General features: G+C 42.4%; 1 protein-coding gene across 7 annotated transcripts in view; it reads left to right on the top strand.

The window, feature by feature from the left end:
- The window catches only part of TRIM9 (tripartite motif containing 9), a 103,808-nt gene that overhangs the window by 80,946 nt on the left and 5,739 nt on the right, over positions 1-17,123 (top strand). For 2 of the 7 annotated variants that reach the window (XM_064485954.1, XM_064485953.1), the window contains exons 8-11: positions 11,948-12,136; positions 14,634-14,675; positions 15,092-15,115; positions 15,944-16,247. In XM_064485954.1, coding sequence (XP_064342024.1) covers positions 11,948-12,136; positions 14,634-14,675; positions 15,092-15,115; positions 15,944-16,247 — 559 coding nt within the window. Of the gene's footprint in view, positions 1-8,446; positions 8,461-11,947; positions 12,137-14,633; positions 14,676-15,091; positions 15,116-15,943; positions 16,248-17,123 lie in introns of all 7 variants that reach the window. The other 5 variants (XM_010982910.3, XM_064485951.1, XM_064485956.1 and 2 more) reach the window with 4 other exon arrangements.

The raw sequence follows: 17,123 nt of genomic DNA, 5'->3' as shown, positions 1-17,123 counted from the left end.
AGAGCCTATGGTATGTGGATGTGATCAAACCAAAGATTCCACAGCGGCTGTTCCAATGGCCTGGGCCGGCGGCTTCCTTCAGTAATGCCCTAAGTAAGCTACAGCGGAAGAAGCTGAGAAGTGAAGGCCTGAATGTGCCGCAGTGTGTGGGGCGAATGTGTCTGGGCTCTAGGGCAGGCTCCCCTTCTCCACGATGCACATCACTGGCCAGTTTGGCCCAGAGGATGCTAAATTGCTTTGTAGGGTTTGCTTGTGTCTGAGAGCGGGGCCCCGGTCCTTGCCAGCTGTGGATTTATCTGACTGGATGTGTTTCCGAGGGGTGTGGGGTGCAGGAGCTGTTCCGAGAGGGCCTGTCGGCAGCCACTCCTGGCTTAACCAGTGAGCACCGCTTCCATTTCACATGCGGGGACTGGCTTCCTGTGGGCACCAGACAGGAAGAGACCAGCGCCTCAACATTACCTCACCATTTCCACCTTTGCCTGTCCCTCTAGGCTTAGCTAGGCTGCCTGGGCCCTTCACACAAGGTCCATCTCTAGAGAGCTTTTGCTTCTTGGCTATACTATACAGATTTTGGCCATCAAAGGCAAGCTGTCCATCTCAGAAGAGGGGCTTGGATTTGATGGCCAGGTATAACCTCTGAGAATCTTAACATTTTCTTTCTAAAAGCAATTGCAAAACATGAAATTAAACTTATAAAGAGGTATTGGTGGTCGGTGCCAAAGCATTTTCAGACCTGAGTGTCATTTTAATCCTAGCAGCCACCCCCACCCTGCCGACATTCTCCCTAACGTCCCTCTGCAGAACTAATTATGTTGATTTTGTTCACATTCAAAATGTTAGCTAAAAGAACTGTGGTGGTGTTTTTTCCCACCTCCCACAAACCTCAGCATGTGCCAGTCACCCCAAAAACGATTCACATGGTTAAAAACAAGCACAACTTCAAATCCCATAGCAAGGTTCAAAGGCCCCTAGCCGTGAGAACCACGCCTGGGGAGCAGTCGTAAGTCTGTGAGCGATGCCATTCAAAGAGAAAGGTCTGGCGAAGGGGAGATGCCCACACGACCTCTCCCCATCTGTGTTATCGGGATGTGGGAGCTGAGCCTCCCCTGGAACAATCTATTTTAGCACCTTCTCTCTGGGAGGAGACTTAGCTTAAGAGCAGTTGCCTGTCTTCCCAGAGCCCCACACTAGATGCTAGAGTTCTGGACGCAATGCAGAAGGCCCTGGACGGTGATGGCCTCACTTCCCGTGTGTGTACAAGGCGGTTTGATTGAAGAGTGAAGTGCATGCCGTCAGAGCAGGGAGACAATTTGCAGCAATGTTGTTATTTACTCTGTGTCACCAGACCTACGGGAAAACTATTTCTATTCATAATGCATCATGGAACTCATACTATTCTGCTAAAATCAGTTGTTAGCATAGCGGCCTGAGCACTGATGTCTCTCTTTTCATCCTGCAGGAGGATGTAGTTTCTAAGTTTCGATTAATGTTCATAAGAGTATGGTGTCTAATAAATTACAGGATTGGAACTACGATCCTTGGTACCACAGTCACAGAACTGGGGGTCATTTTCTAAAAGAAACTAATGGAACAAGTCCTCTTCCAACAAAGAGACTGTACTGTAGAAATTAATTTCCTCCATGAATTTTATATATTGTGTACAAATATAAGGTATGTATCTAAATACAAAGAAAACCCTATCATCGTGTAGATATCAGTATTCTCTGTTACTGCACAGAAGTGATTTTCTCGTGATGAAATAAAGTTCACACACATACTTTCTCCATAACTTTGGTTTGTTCTATTTGTTTCTCCCTTATTCTAATTCATTCCAACAGTGAGACAAGATTTAGACAGCAAGAAAAAATATAATAAATAGCTTATTAGAACAAAAAGATTTCATGAATCTGTAACAATAGAGAAAGCTTATAAGAACTAAAGAACTATACCTCTTTTTTTGTTTTTTTAGAAATCAGTGAGACAAATGGCATTAACAGAATTTTGGTACATTAATGGAACTTATACTTTATTCATCTTATTTCCTACCGTTCCTGGAAAGGTTTGCTTTGGAGATTTTTTTCTTTGCTGCTGTAGGGGGAGGGTGATGGAATGCTTTGTTTTGGCTTTCTACTTTAACAAAATATTTTATGTTCTTTTAGCAAGAGTTAACCCGTTTCCACGTTGCAATATCAAAAGCCTGTATCACAGAAGGGTATGATTTTGTATGTGATAGCAAGTCTAACGTGTATTTACATGCTTTTAGCCCAAGGCTTAAATCACTTACCACTTGTACTCTTTGGACTATCACAAAACCTTCTGCTGACCTAAAAGTAACATCATGCAGGAGAGAGCAAAAGTCCACATTGTTGTGAATTCTGACTGTTTTTTCTGAAAACAAATTTGTTTATTTGTCTGTTTACCTGGGAGTGTTTGGTAAGTGCCTGCTGTGTGCTGTGCGGTGGGTATAGAGTGTTGGGCAGAGGTCACCCAGCTGTTGTGGTGCTTACAGTCTAAGAATAGAGACAGGCCTGAAAGAAATAGACACACAAATATAACATCTTCACAAATTATGATAAATGCTGTGAGAAAAGGAAAGGAGACCATAATGAAGATGTAATTTGTATAAGGGAACCAGTCAGGAAAACAATGAATATACTAATTCAGTGCAATGGAAATTATAAAGAATGTGTTACCAAAAGAGAAAAGGAAAGAAAAACGCATTATTATGTGAGTTCAAGTTTGGCTGGTTCCCTGAAAGCAAAGTTCTTGGGGATGTACCCGAGACAGCCATGCGAATAAGGCCGGTTGCAGATCAAAACCAAATTACCCCGACTTAAGAAGAAACATAAATGTAAGCACTGAAGAATTTTAATGAAATGTTCAGATAAGGCCCACAACCTGGTTGTATGCATCTTTAAAGTAATTCATTTAATAGCCGTGATGGCTGTGTTACAGTGTCTGAAACCATCTGCAAAAGGATATTTGTTAAAAAACATTATGTAACAAGACTTACTTAATGCATAGAGGTCTGGGGCTCATTCTGTGTCTAGAAGACTGTTTTCCTGAAAAAAAAAAAAAAAGACATGGGTGAGAATAAGACAGGAAAACTTTCTGTTTATTTTCCCCTATTTTCCTTCTCCCTATCTAACCAGACTGTGTATTTTTTTTTTCTTTTTCTCAAGTCTGGAGAGAACAGTAAGATAGAGTAAAGATAATATTCCTGGTGCTTGGATAATTCACTGAGACTATTACCTGGCTGAAAACAGGTCTTTCTCTGACTGCCCTCAGCTCTGGGAGCCAAGGAACTGCTTCACGCAGCCTCCTCCGCAGGGGTGGAGCTGCGGCTCACTCATCCTTCAGGGGAATTAGAACACAGAGCGTTGCACCTTCTGTGCAAAAAGTACTCTTAAATACAGATCTTTGCGTAAAAAGATTATTTTCCTTGGACACATGCTTAGAAGTAGAATTACTGAAGCGTATGAACATTTTTAAGGCCCTTGATCTATGTTTGCAAATTGCTTTCCAGACATATTTTACACCAGAAATGTATGAGCCTTCTCTTTTTTTTAGTATTACCTTAATCCTACTATTCAGAGTTTAATTTTAACTAACAAGCAGCCTCTTCTAAAAGAAAAAAATAATGTTTCTAAAAGGGGGATTTTTAATTCATTGTTTCATAGAAATAATATTCTGATTCTTACGTCTCATAGCTACATGAGATAATTACAACACACTGCAGGGAAAATGAACAGGATCTAAAGGGGAGGGAAGACTTCTCAGGGGTGAAAGAATAGGAGAGAGAAGGAGAGAGAAAAATCCAGAAAGAGGGAATAACTATACAAAAGGCAAAAACATCAAAATGTGCCTTGAGCTGACTTTTGAAAGGAAACCTCATTCATTCAGAAACATCCATTGAGTTGATTTTGTGATGCGTACAGCATGGCCCTGCCCTAGAGTTTACAGGCTTTACTCTTTCTCTTCCCTGACCTTCATGGCACCTGGCTCAGTGCCTCAAAACCATGGTACCACCTCACCTCTCCAGCGTTAAGGTAACCACCCCACGATCCAGGTAGTCCTCTTACAGTCAAGAAGTAAGCGACAGCGACTTGTGACTGCGGGGGGAGGAGTTCAGGCCTAGACGCTCCCGTGCTGTCCTCACAGCAGGGCCCTTGGTGCCACTCAGCTCTCTCTTCCTCCCTTACACGGAGCTCAGTGACCCATCTGCGAAGAACACGGCAGACTAGACGTGTCATATTAGAAGAGAGAAGAATTTGGCACAGAAGTGAATGGAGGCTGTTGGCAGCCTTGAGCATGGAAGGTAACTGGAAAAACTGTGAACAAACCGAAAAAAAAAAAAAATCTAAAGAGAGCATTCTGTGGCATATGCTCAGATTAAGAAAGTCAGAAAGTATATAATGAATTTTAAAAAGATTTCCACCTAATACATTTAAAAGTCAGTTTATTGTCTGGAGCCCTTAGTAATGGGATATTAGGTCCATGTCAGACGGCTTTAGGAATCAAACATGAAATAAGTGCCTCCCAAGTCTATGATAATAAACCCTACTACATATTGTGTCCAGCTTCTAAGAACTTTCTTCACTGTCCACTAAAAACTTCCATGGAAAATGACAGCAAATATTTGTAGGACACTGAAATCCAGTAGAATTGTATTAAAACTACCCATTCACTGCAAGGTCCTAAGGAAAAAATAAAGATTCTTTTCTGCTTGCCCTAAGCCCACTGTGTAGACTTTCTGCCTCTGTCCCCATTGCTGATGTCTAAACTGCTCCCCTGTCCTGTTGCTGCGACATTCTAGATTCACCCTGTGTATTAGTTTCCCATTGCTCCTTTAACAAATTACCACAAGTTTAGCAGCTTAAAACAACACTAACTTAGCACCTTATCACAGTTCTAGAGGTCAGAATCCTAAATGGGTTTCCCTGGGCTAAAAGCAAGGAGTAGCTGGGCTGCATATCTTGGAGGCAGTTCCAGGGGAGAATCTGTTCTGTTTCTTTTTCCAGCTTCTGGAAACCACCTGCATTCCTTGGCTCACAGCCCCGTCTTCCATCTTCAGAATCAGCAGCGTGAGATCTTCCAGCCTTTTTCTGACTCTGACTCTCCTGCTTCCCTTTCACAAGAGTCCTTGTGATTGACTATCTTGGGTCCATCTGGATAGTCCAGGATAATCTCCCCATCTCAAGATCCTTCACTTAATCATCCCTGCAGAGTCCCTTTTGCCATGTTAGGTGACATATTCACAGATTCCGGGGCTTATGACACGGAGCATTGTTTTTGGCAGGCCATTATGCTACCTGTCACACTCTAAGAGGAAAGTATCATCATCATCATCATCATTATCCCGCTCTGCATATGGGAAAACTGAGCCTCAGGGAGGTTAAATGACATGTCAGACCTGGGCCTTTCAGCTCCAGTGCCCGGCGCAGTGCACTATGATGCTGACATAAAAGAGTGCTGTGTGCACTCAACCAAAAAGGAAGGAAAGAGGGAAAACTATCCTAAGTCTGTTTGCTGGATGTCTGACAGCAGTTTGTGGAAGCAGTGTTGTGTAGCTGCCTCATGTGTTCATCCGGAAACCCCAGGCAGAAATAGGATTTTAATACTTTCAAAGAGTCATGTAAGAGTTTTGTTCAAAAGAATAGTGTGCCTGCTTTAAGAGGGAGATGTGGAGCTGGCTCTGGTCTCCAGCACAGTACCCAAGCACCTCCTTGGGTCCTTCCTGTCCTTTTTGCATATCTCTCCGTTTCCTTCAGGTCCCCCCCGCCCTCCGGGGTGGCTTCCCTCCACTGGATACCAGTGGATGCTCTTGGCTGTCTCACTGCCTGGGAAGGAAAAGGAATGTCAGAGCCACATCTTCAAGGTCCTTGAAAGACCCCACCAAGTAGCTCTGGGATGAGAAGCGCTGCTCAGGTTGAAACCCCTGAGCTGTTTACTCATAGATGCTCTCAGCCCTCCAGATCTCAAGCATGAGGAAAAGTGGGGAGGAGGCAATCAGTGATAATGAGAGAACCAGGCTGCAGATGAGGCTGAAAATTCCAGCGCTCTCTGCACACAGCTGCCCAGAGCAGTGGAAAAAGAGTGCTCTCAAGCATCCTTTTACTTGAATGTCCACAGGAGCCATCTCCCCAGCGCTTTCCAGGATGGTTTTATCTAATGATAGCAAAAGGGTTGGGATTCTTGAAATTACATCTTAGAGATTGCTTTCTAAAAAGGGACATAGAAGGTGTTATTCATAAAGATTAAAATGCCTTTTTCTCTCCCATTAGACTCTCAGCATCACAGTACCCTTTCCAGTGTGATAGCTCCTCCTCCCACACATCAAAGGAAATAACCCAGAGAATATTCAGAGATGCAGGCAGAATACAGGCCCAGAACGACCCCAGATACATCTGTTCAAAATCTCTTTGCAGACATTTTATGGTGATTTGGGGCCAGGATAAGTACTGCTCTCTTAAACTTTAATGTACTGAGACACCATCAGTGTCCCCCCGACCCTCCACCACCAGAGAAGATGTAATCTCATCTGACCTCAGCCTGCCCTTCCCGTGTGGCCAGAATCCCAAAGGGGAGGGTGATGTGTGTTTGCCCAGTCATCACAGTCCATGGAAATACTCTATGTAGACGAGAAAGATTCATCCTCAATACAGTGCAGGATTTGGAGAATGATACTATACAAACCTTGGTCCCCCTGAGACCACCGGAAGCGGCCCCATGGCCCGGATCATAAACCTTATCTTTTACACATTTCCAAGGGGCAAAAGAGCAGCATTGGCCTTGTCACACACACACACACCCCAATTTTAATCACCAGGAAATGATCCTGCCTGGGCCCCTGTCCTGTCCCATCACAGCTGGTAGTGTGACTCAGATGTGTCCTTTAATCTCTCTGGACTTTGGGGGTTTTGTTTTTTATGGTTTTGTTTTTGTTTTTGTTTTTGGTGAAGAGTTGTCTCTAAGACTATAGACTTAGAGTAGATGACCTCTTAAGTTCTTTACAGTTAATACCCCCTGGTTTTCTTCTGTGGCTTCTCTCTTCAGAATTACTGCTAAAAGCTTTATTTCAGAAAATGCTATGAACAGGCAAAGCCACCTCCTGCTTCCTGCAAGAGTTTTAATGGGTCTTGGAGGTCACCTGTGATACTGAAAATTCTGTGCTGATAGGGGATAGTTGATAAAGGCTCACAGAAGGGAAAGTATACGGTCCCCTGGAGATACTTCCCCCTATGCCTCTGCTTCACCTTTCCTCACTCGGAGCATCAGCGCCGCCCCCAAAAGTATTTAGTTAGAAGAATATGCATTTCCAGGACAAATTCCTCATGGTAGGTAAATCATACCTGAACAAATTTGGGTAGATTTTACAGAATTCAAAGTGAGAGGCATAATGATAGCTTTCAGGCCCAGAAAAGAGAGATTTTGTTCCTTTTAATTTTGACAACATGTATGATATCCCAGGGAATTCCCTGCATCTTTTCAGAGGACTGGGTTGGATCCAAACCCTATTTTTACTTCTGGTGAATGGTCTTTGGAGTTGATACTCTGGGGAGCAGTTTAGTCTTTGGAATCTTTTTTGCCTATTTGAAATATAGGAATGTTCGATTCTTCTGATGATAGTTCCTTATAAATAATGCCATGGTATTATTCTGAATTGGGGTAGAGGACTTGGTGACAGAGTGTACAACTGTCCTGGGGTGGAAGGAGGCTGTTCCCTTTCTTCTTTTAAAAGGAGCTTTTCAAAACAGATTTGTTTCTCGCTTCTCAACTACAATTAACGCCACACTTAAGAAAGATTAAAATACCACCTTTGGCTGTAAATTATGTACCAGTGGGACGTAATTGTGACTTTGGATGCTTATTAGATCATTTAAGGAAACTCAGCCCCCTTCATTCATTTCTTCATCTCTTTTAAAGTCTTCCCAACAAAAGCGAATTATTTTACAGCTGGTTTGTAATTGACACTGCTTGTGCAGCTCTTGGTGGCATATCTTACCCTACTGTGCTCTGAAACACAACCATCATGTTGAGCCAGTATCCAAGGGTCCTTCAGTTATGAAGCTGTTCACTACCAGACAGGCAGATAACCAAGAATTCTACCAGGGCACAAAGGAAGCTGGATTAGTGTACATTGTCATAAAGAACTCCTGTCAGCTTGCTTTTCCTCTTTGAATTCCAAAAATAACATCTCAACGCCTGTGCCTTACATTTCCAAAATATTCTACCACATCCATAGAAATCTTTAGTGTGCTATACATGTTGGAATCAGTCAAGAACTTCTACCCTCCGAAGTGCAAAAATTAATCAATAATGTAAGACAAGAATTTTCTTTAAATTATTCTTTTTCTTACAGTCAGCTCTCCTCCCAGCCCTGTGTTTCCCAGCTGCTTAGTTCTAATGTGATGTCTGCTAGTGAACAAATAATATGAATGTGTAGTAAGCCAAAAAGGAGTACGCCACTAAAATATTCTTTTTTTGCCTCAAACCCAAGAGTCAGTAGATAATAAGTGTGGTCCCCAGCCAGCCTTTGCTTTGATTATTCTTGATTGCTTCTTTCAAGCAGAGGACCTAATCTCAGAATCCAGCCAGCCCAGGTGGGAAGGGAAAGCAGTCCAGGTAAAGGCAAGAGGAGAACAAAGGCCATTGACACAGTCAAGCGAAAGTGTGTCTTGACACATTTCTATTATAAACGCCATCCCCATCCCAGAATTACTGATCTGCCCGGGGTCACCACCCCCACATTCAGTTGGCATTCTGTTTTCCATTGCTCTTTCTTGCTAAACTGCTTTCACTCAGCAAATCTCTTCAGCAGACAGGATCACTGCTTGGGATGAAACATGATAAGAAATTTTAAGGAACTATTTGTCTTTCTCTAGTGACCTATACATTAAAAATTAATAATAATCATCTGGATATTAGCTGTGACCTGAAACATAGCTTTGTATCATGTATTCTTAAAAAAAAAAGCACTAACCTCATTCCTCTTTGTTGTGACTAATAGAATATGAATGGCTGAGAATCCTCCAGATCTCACTAGTTGTACTTTGAAGGAGAGGTGAGGAAGCGGGATGGACATCCGTCCCTCATCCTGTGGGGATAACACAGAACACACACTTGGCTAGCTGTGTGTGTGCCCAGTGTTCATTGTGGGATTTGGTCAAAGATGGGTGTGGCACTGCTATCCCCAATACTGTCTTACTGTCTTGGGTTCATGTCTTTGAACATGTCAGAGGGACATGACGAGGAGAGTGAAGATTTGAAATCCACATCCTAGAAGAAAGTTTGGAAGTAGTTTCTGTTTAGCCCTGAGAAAGAATGGTTTTAAGGGGACCCGTGACTGCTCTCAAATATTTGAAGACCCAGTGATCTGCATGGCCCCAGAGAGTAATGCTGCAGTGGAGGAGCAGAGCTCCCAGACAGGTGTATCCAGACCAGTACAAGAACACCTGTAAACTGGGGGGCCTGGCCGGAGGCCACGAGACCTTCAACCCAGGGGATTTCAAGGGGCAGCTTGATGGTTGCTGCTCTGATGTTATCAAGATAAGTGCCTTCTCTCTAAGACTCCCGCAACCTAAGGTAATATCACGTGGCATAGATGACCTACAGGCAGCTGATCCAACATTTGCACCACATGCATGGGGAAAGGCTCAAAGGTTCTGGCTGGTGGAAAGTTCTCTAGAACTTCATTTGGACAGTTTTCATGACGAGGTAGTAAATTTTTTTTTAGGAGCTTCTTAGAAAAAATGGAATAAGAGTCCAGGTAGTAGGGTATGGGAGGCCATAGGTGGGAAAAACTCCAGGACAGAGATGGAATGATTGGATACCATGGATATTAAGTAAGCTTGCCTAAAGAGAGAGCGTGGTTCAGGAATGAGAATGGTCAAGGAAAATTGGGTCATCAGTAAATAACAGCTCTACATAAAAGAATAGGAAAACCAACCATTTAGTGTCAAGTTACTGGTCGCCTGTGTAACCATAGCTGCCCTCAGCCCCTACCCCGCACAGAGGTGCCGTCACCAACTCTAAGTTCTTCCTTATGATGAGACTAGAAAAGGTGAGTACCGTGGGACTGGATATGCTCCCCGAGTCTGGATTCAGTACACATCTCTTCACTGGTTTTCAGATGATTACTCGAGGGTATGGTATACTCTGAAATTCATTTTACTGTAAGAGTCCTTTCCCTTCATTTTCAGGGCAACCAGAATTTTCGGTATAATGACTTGATTGTTATCACCTGGTGAAAAATACCTCTCCAAGCAAATTCTTGTTAATAAAAATCTTTTACTGACATAAATAGAATTGTAAATGCCATCTCTCCCTAAAAGAAGCCCATGCCAGTTTGTGGTGCTGTGCTATTTATTGTCTTTCAAATTTTTCTGTTAAACTGAAAAACCAATTCCCCCTTGAGATAATTAGAAATCATTTCTGATTTACCATTTCTGGACAAGGAAATGACCACATATGTCAAGTTACCCAAACCATATGAAATTTAGGTAGAAGAAAACTCAAATGAATGCATTATTATTGGGAACACCATGCCTTAACTCCGTAAATAGCAATTCCTATTCTCTGAAAATCTGGTTTATACTTTTCTGTTTAAAAAAAAAAAAAGTGCACACACACACAAACACACACACACACATTTCCCCCAAGGGTAAGTCTAAAGCCTGAAAAGCTAATTAATTTTAATGTTATAAGTTCAGAAATGAAAACGGAGCTGGGTTGGCAGTATTAAATTGAAACCCACCTATACCCTTGCTCTGAGCTCTCAAGTAGAATCCTATTCTGCACACACATGCTCCATTGAACATGCACAGAATAGCATTTTCATAGGATGAGGGTGTGTTCAACACAGAGGAGCATGCTAACAGACTCAAACCAGAAAAATATCCCACGAACGTGCTCTGGCCACGAAAACAAAATTATGTTTTCAGTGAGAAGAAATTTCCTCGATGGTTTTCGACATAGAGTGCTACCATCATGCCACCTATATTTCCTAAATTATTACTATCAAACTGAGTTCTAAGAAAGCCCTAACTGGTAAAACATCTCTCTGACCAGATCACCCCACTGCATACAACCAACTTACTCTTTCATAAATGAGAAAGGAGCAATTTTAGTAATTTAGAGAAACTACTCCTAAATTGCTCTAAATTCTAAAACCAGATCAAGTAATTGATACGTTCTCACTGTGGTATAATAGTGATCTTTGTGCCAGACCTAACTATCTGAAAATAAAGACATTTTTTGCCACTAATGCACCTCACCACTGCCCACGGTCTGTTTATTGTTAGAGACCCAGAGGTGGTCAGGGATATCCCTAGAGTCTGATCTTAATTCAGGGACAAAGGTAAGGCTCTTTCCCGATTATTTGTTCAGCCCTATCTTCCTCTCCTATTTAAAGAGCAAGTCTTAAGCGTATTGGTATAGAAAAAGCTTCTCGTCCATTTAGAAATGGAAAAAATATATATATATTAAAAGAGAAAAGGGAAAATACGGAACAGCAAAGAATTGGTCAAAATCATCATTTCTTACATAGAAACCTTGTAAGAGGCCATTGGACAAGTAGGAACATCCAAGGGGGCTGAAGAGGGTAGCGTGTTCATCACCTCTTGGTCATCAGTGGACCTCTAAGGTTTCTAAATTCAACTCGAAACTATATAATTAAAAGGAAACCTTCCAATACTTTCTCTACCACTAAAAACTGGGAGGAAATGAAAACAATTGTCTGAGATATTTGAAGTGTCCTCTGGTCTTGGTTTCTGACCTGCTGAGAATTCCCTCCCAGTCTCAAATCACACTGGTTTGGTCATGTCTGTGGCATCTGCGGGGTGGATGAGGCTTTGTGAAAAAAGCATTCGTAAGGCAGGTCTTGGGGAACCGCGCACGGGCAGGTAGCAGATTTCTGATCTCTAGTTTGCATTGATCTTACATTTAGACACAGATTCAGAAGAACAGACACTCCCTTTTCCAGTGCCTTCGGAAAGATTGCCGCTCCGTAGAATGAGTCCTTTCTCCTCTACCCTTAATCTACAACCCAGCTTCCCGGGGAGATCCTACTTTGATTTCCGATCCTCACCCCACCAGCTGAGCTTGCATTCCTCTTTACAGTCTCTCAATGCACCGGGTGAGCTGAGCTCGTCTGACCTTTCCTCTTCATCTCTGTGCCTTGAAGGCATCTCTGAAATAGCTGTTTTGTTCTTGCCGTTCATGTGCGTGGAGAGGCCAATGAGCTGTCTCTGTGTATGTGGCCTGCTTCTGGGATGAGGAGCATTTGGGTGATGGAGCTTTGTGGCATTCTTGTTTGTCATGTGAGGACCAACCTCTATGGTCGGTGTATATGATGGTGTTGGAAAGTGTTGAGTGAAGTCGTTCTTTTTGCACGAGCTGGTACCACCATGGGAAACCTGCTCTGTCATCACATGCATCGGCATAGCACGCACCAGTGCCGGCTGAGTGGAGGCTGTGGCCTTAGTTTGGAGATTTGCAACCCTGCTGTATCCAGGAAACCAGCTGTGTCTGGGAGACTGGATCAGTGCATCCAGCCTGGAGTGGTCTGATTAAACATAGACTCAAGAGATCTTTATTGAAAAAATAAAAGTGTAAAACTTGCCAACAGCAGAATGCACCATGTGTAGCAGGCAAACCGGAGAGTAGAAAGTGAAAGTATTTTCTGCAAAAGCCTCTGCTCCCTGGTCCAACAGTCGGTCTCACGGCTGATTTTTTTCTAAGCAAAGAGGGGACCCACCACCAGCTGAATCAGAAACCGTCAACTAGCTTAAGGCCCAAAGATGGGAGTCCCTGAAAAGTCTGGCCTCCTCAAAGTTACCCACAGCCAAGAGAGCCGTGGCAGGGCTTCAGGCTCATATGAGGGAAGCTAGACTAGTGTTTCTGTGTGGTGAACTCGGTCTAGCCAATAGAATCTTAAAACATCTAACACGCAGACCTTTGTGATCTCTTCAGGACTATATTGTAATCAGGGATACACACGATGCACATTTCACATTTCCAAAGGTTTCTTTTCTCTTTTATTTTATTCTTTTTGCTCATCCCACATTCTGGAATGAAGAAGGCCACAGCATGACAGTGCAAAAAGGATGCAGGGACTTCAGGCTCTCTTGAAAATGACATTTTTCTTTGTGCTTTTATGTTTCTTATTGTTTTTCTGTGCACTACTGGCTTTTAAACATGCTTTGTTATGGAACTCTTTGCACTTGTGTCTAATGTACTGAAATATTGTTGTAGTCTTTGTAATGTATATTGTCTCAAGAATTAAATGAAATGTGGGTTTGGGGATATTTGATGGCTGTACTTGACGCCATTGTTCTAGCTGTCTTGTTGAATCTTAAATGTACGATGGTATGTTTAAAGTAGTGTAAAAAGATTTCAAAAACTTGTTTTGAAAAAGACTTGCACAAGGCATGATTCATTTAAAAATTTTAAAAGCCCTATTCAAATTCTACAAGTTGATTTCCAAAGCTAGCTATGAGATTCGGTTTTGAAACTCAATGTGTTCTGTACTCACTAAGCTCCAAGCTGTGAGTAGGAATTGAAGTGATGGTTGATAGAAACTAAATATCAGCCATGAGTTGGAGAAAATTATTCTTTTGCATATGAAGTCATCCCAGAGAAATATAAAGTAACCAAAAGTGAGGTCATAATCTTTACATTTTGTTTTTAATTCAATCAGTAGTCCTTTCTAAGTTGCTTTCTTAATTCTTCTAAAATTCTTTTAATTCAGTGTAATATCCTTCATTTAGCACATAAGGGCTTTAGAGTGTTGAAAAAAATTAAATGATTCTTTCTAGAGGATACCCTAGTACTCATCAAAAATGTTTCCTAGATCAGTCACTGATACCTCTTGAAATTGTAGTTCACACACCTTTGAACATCTTAAGACTAGACTGTTTCATCCACCTGTGGAAATTTCTCACGGGTTAGGTAGGGCATTCCCAAATGTTAAGGAAGGGGGAAGGTGGTTGTGAGAATTCCACAGGTGATTCCAACATATCCCTGAGGCCACTCCTCACCCACTGCCCCCACCTTCTTTGGTGAAAAGGACTGATGTAGTAAAGCACTCTAAGACGGAGACTAGGTCATTTTTGTTTTTACTACGTTTAATTCATGTCATTATTAATAATTATCAGATGTATGTATTAACATACAGATTACATTACACATTTAGTTACATAATTATCATTTGACTTGGGCCCAAGTCACAACAAATGCCTTTTGGCATAATTAGAGTTAGAAGTACACGGCATAGTGATGCAGAATGGAGTGTTACCAAGATCCAGTGTTTTCTCCATTTCAGTTGGAAGCCTTCTTAATATGGAAACTTTAGTGGAAAAGATTGAACTTGGAAGATGATGAAAATTTAAGCAGTAAAGTTTAGAAACAATTGGAGAAGAATTTATTAAGTGGGGGGAAAAGATGTACCATTCATTTTGAAAGAGCAGAGAAGCAATTTTTACCCAACCAAGTAAACTAACATAAAAAGGGCTTTGGTTTTTCATGAATCAGGCCTCTGGTGACTCTGTTCAGCTGGTGCTTTTTACGTGTATACAAATTATTTTTATCAACCTGGTTGTTTCATAGCTTTGATGTGTAGTATCTCTTTATAGGATGCAATTTTGAGACACACTCTGCACCTTACTCTCAATTAGGCAAGTATACCTATTGTAATTGTTCTCTTTTACTGATGTGACCGATATGCTCCATTCCCTTCACAAAATAAACGGCAGCAGCTTATTCTATGTCAATACAATTGTCTAATTGTCATTCAAATCCCATTGTAGCCATTTCTCACGTACTTACAAAGGTGGAAAAGATACGTGGATTTTGAAATTTTATGCCTCAAAGATTACCTTTCCCCCCAGTTTTCTTGTACATCAATGCAAAGCACTCTTTATAAGCAGAGCACTTGTGGGCAAAGGCACTAGTCAGACCAAAGGTTGTAGTGTTTGCAGGTTTAAACTAAACTCTTTTTTGATATTGTTTTATCAAAAGAGACATATTTTCTTATCAATGTCAATTTTGCTTCCTGTTTCTCTCTCCCATGCCTCACTTGGAATGACAACAGTTGACATTAAAAAGCTGTTGGCAGGTATGGAATAACCTTATTCTGTTACAAATAGCAAAGACCACAGTGCATGTGAGGTGGTTCACAGGTTTGAGAAATCAGCAATTTTGTCTGTCTGAGTGCATTCTTGGCAGGCGGCTTTCAGAACTCGGGCATAGCTCTGTGTACCAAGACGTCATTCTCTCTGCACCTAATGTCCAAAATGTTTCAAATGTTTGTTTTAGGAGTAATACGCAAACTGCATTCTTAAGTGTGAAGGAAGCAACCTGTCTCACATCCAAGTCACAATCACTCAAGAAAAGTAGTTTCTGTTGCTGTTAGCTTTCAAGCTTTCAAGCTTTCACTAACACTGAGGACATTTTCAAAACGACTTGATCTGAGCACTTCTGCCGAAGGACGATTTCCTTGTTTCACTCAGTGTGTTTTATCCCTCCTCCATCTAGGACTCTAGATCCTAGCCTCCCCGTCTCAGGGTTACACAGGCATCTTAGCGCATCCCTCCCCCTTATGTCTCTGGTGTACTGTTCTGCCAGTCACCGGGTGAAGGGACTTGCACCTTCCAAACCGATGCCACTTCACTCCCGGATCACCTGGTTGGGAGTGCAGTCTGAGCCAGGTAACCCCTGCTGAATCGGTTGTGTGTCCTCTGTCTGCTTCTGGGCTCAGAGAGCACCAGCTCCCAGGACGAGCGCCCTGTCTGCTCACTCACAGCCCTTTCTGGCCCCGGACGCCTCCTTCCTGCATGGCAGCATGCAAACGGAACAAGATGCTCCTCACCTGCCCAGGAGTGAGTGATGGGGTTGAGCCCATCTGGTCCCTCTTAGTAACCGCCCTCCCTTCTGTTGTTCCCAGTGGCCTGGTTTGCTTTCGACCCCGGCTCTGCACACTCTGACATCATCTTCTCCAATGACAACCTGACTGTGACCTGCAGTAGCTACGATGACCGGGTGGTGCTGGGGAAGACCGGCTTCTCCAAGGGCGTCCACTACTGGGAGCTCACTGTGGATCGCTATGACAACCACCCTGACCCTGCCTTCGGTGTGGCTCACATGGACGTGATGAAGGATGTGATGTTAGGAAAGGACGACAAAGCTTGGGCAATGTATGTGGACAATAACCGGAGCTGGTTCATGCACAACAACTCGCACACCAACAGGTACCCTGCAGCCCTCAAACCGAGCCTTCTTCACGTTGGCTTCTGGTCTAGAATGACAGCCCAACTTCAAAGACCTGTGAAATAGACAACATTGAGGAAGTAAGGCAGGCGATCTTTAAGTAAAAGTTCTACTGATCTGAGCCGAGTCCACCCTGGTATTTTATTTTTTTACACAATGAGAGAGACATGAGTACTTTCCTAGGCCCCTTTCTTGCTGTATTCCATCCAGGGCTGGAAAATAAGAATCCCTGTGCATAGAAACATTCCAGGATTCTAAAACCCAGACTTACAACTTACCAGAAAAGCACTTTTGGACAAGGTACTTCATTTTTCTGAACCTCGGTTTCCAAATCCACCAAATTAGAAAAGTCATATTTTGCCATGCAGAAATGTTCCCGTGATTAAATGAAACATGCAAAAATGCCTCCCATCAGAGGCACCTGAAAATAGAAGCCATTGTTCTTATGATGATGATTATCAATGCCACTGCTCAGAATAGTAGCCATTCATTAAACTAAATTTTGTGAATGCCAATTTGGAGAGTTTTATGCTTGAAGAACTCTCTTATTATAGTGTGGTTTCAGAGCACCCAGTTTTCTGGGAAAAGAACACAGTAATCACCTTAGGTTTGCCTTTACCACCAAAATATAGGCAGTTATAATTTAACCCATACTATGTTTTCTCTAGATTTCTGTTTTCACTTGGCTTGTGTTTTCTTCCTCATCCGTATTTTTCACAAATTTCCTAGGTAGAGAAGTATCCTTTATGGGCCTTGGTCTACCTTACCGTCAAAGATTTCCCCAGGATACATTTTCATTGGTATCTCTTGGGGTGAGGGGTCGGAAATACAATTGTATTCAGTCTGATCACTAGGAA

The sequence above is a fragment of the Camelus dromedarius genome, chromosome 5 (assembly GCF_036321535.1).
Source record: "Camelus dromedarius isolate mCamDro1 chromosome 5, mCamDro1.pat, whole genome shotgun sequence".
Lineage (NCBI taxonomy): Eukaryota > Metazoa > Chordata > Mammalia > Artiodactyla > Camelidae > Camelus > Camelus dromedarius.
The sequence above is the reverse complement of the archived record's forward strand: the minus strand, read 5'-3'. Positions and strand labels throughout refer to the sequence as shown.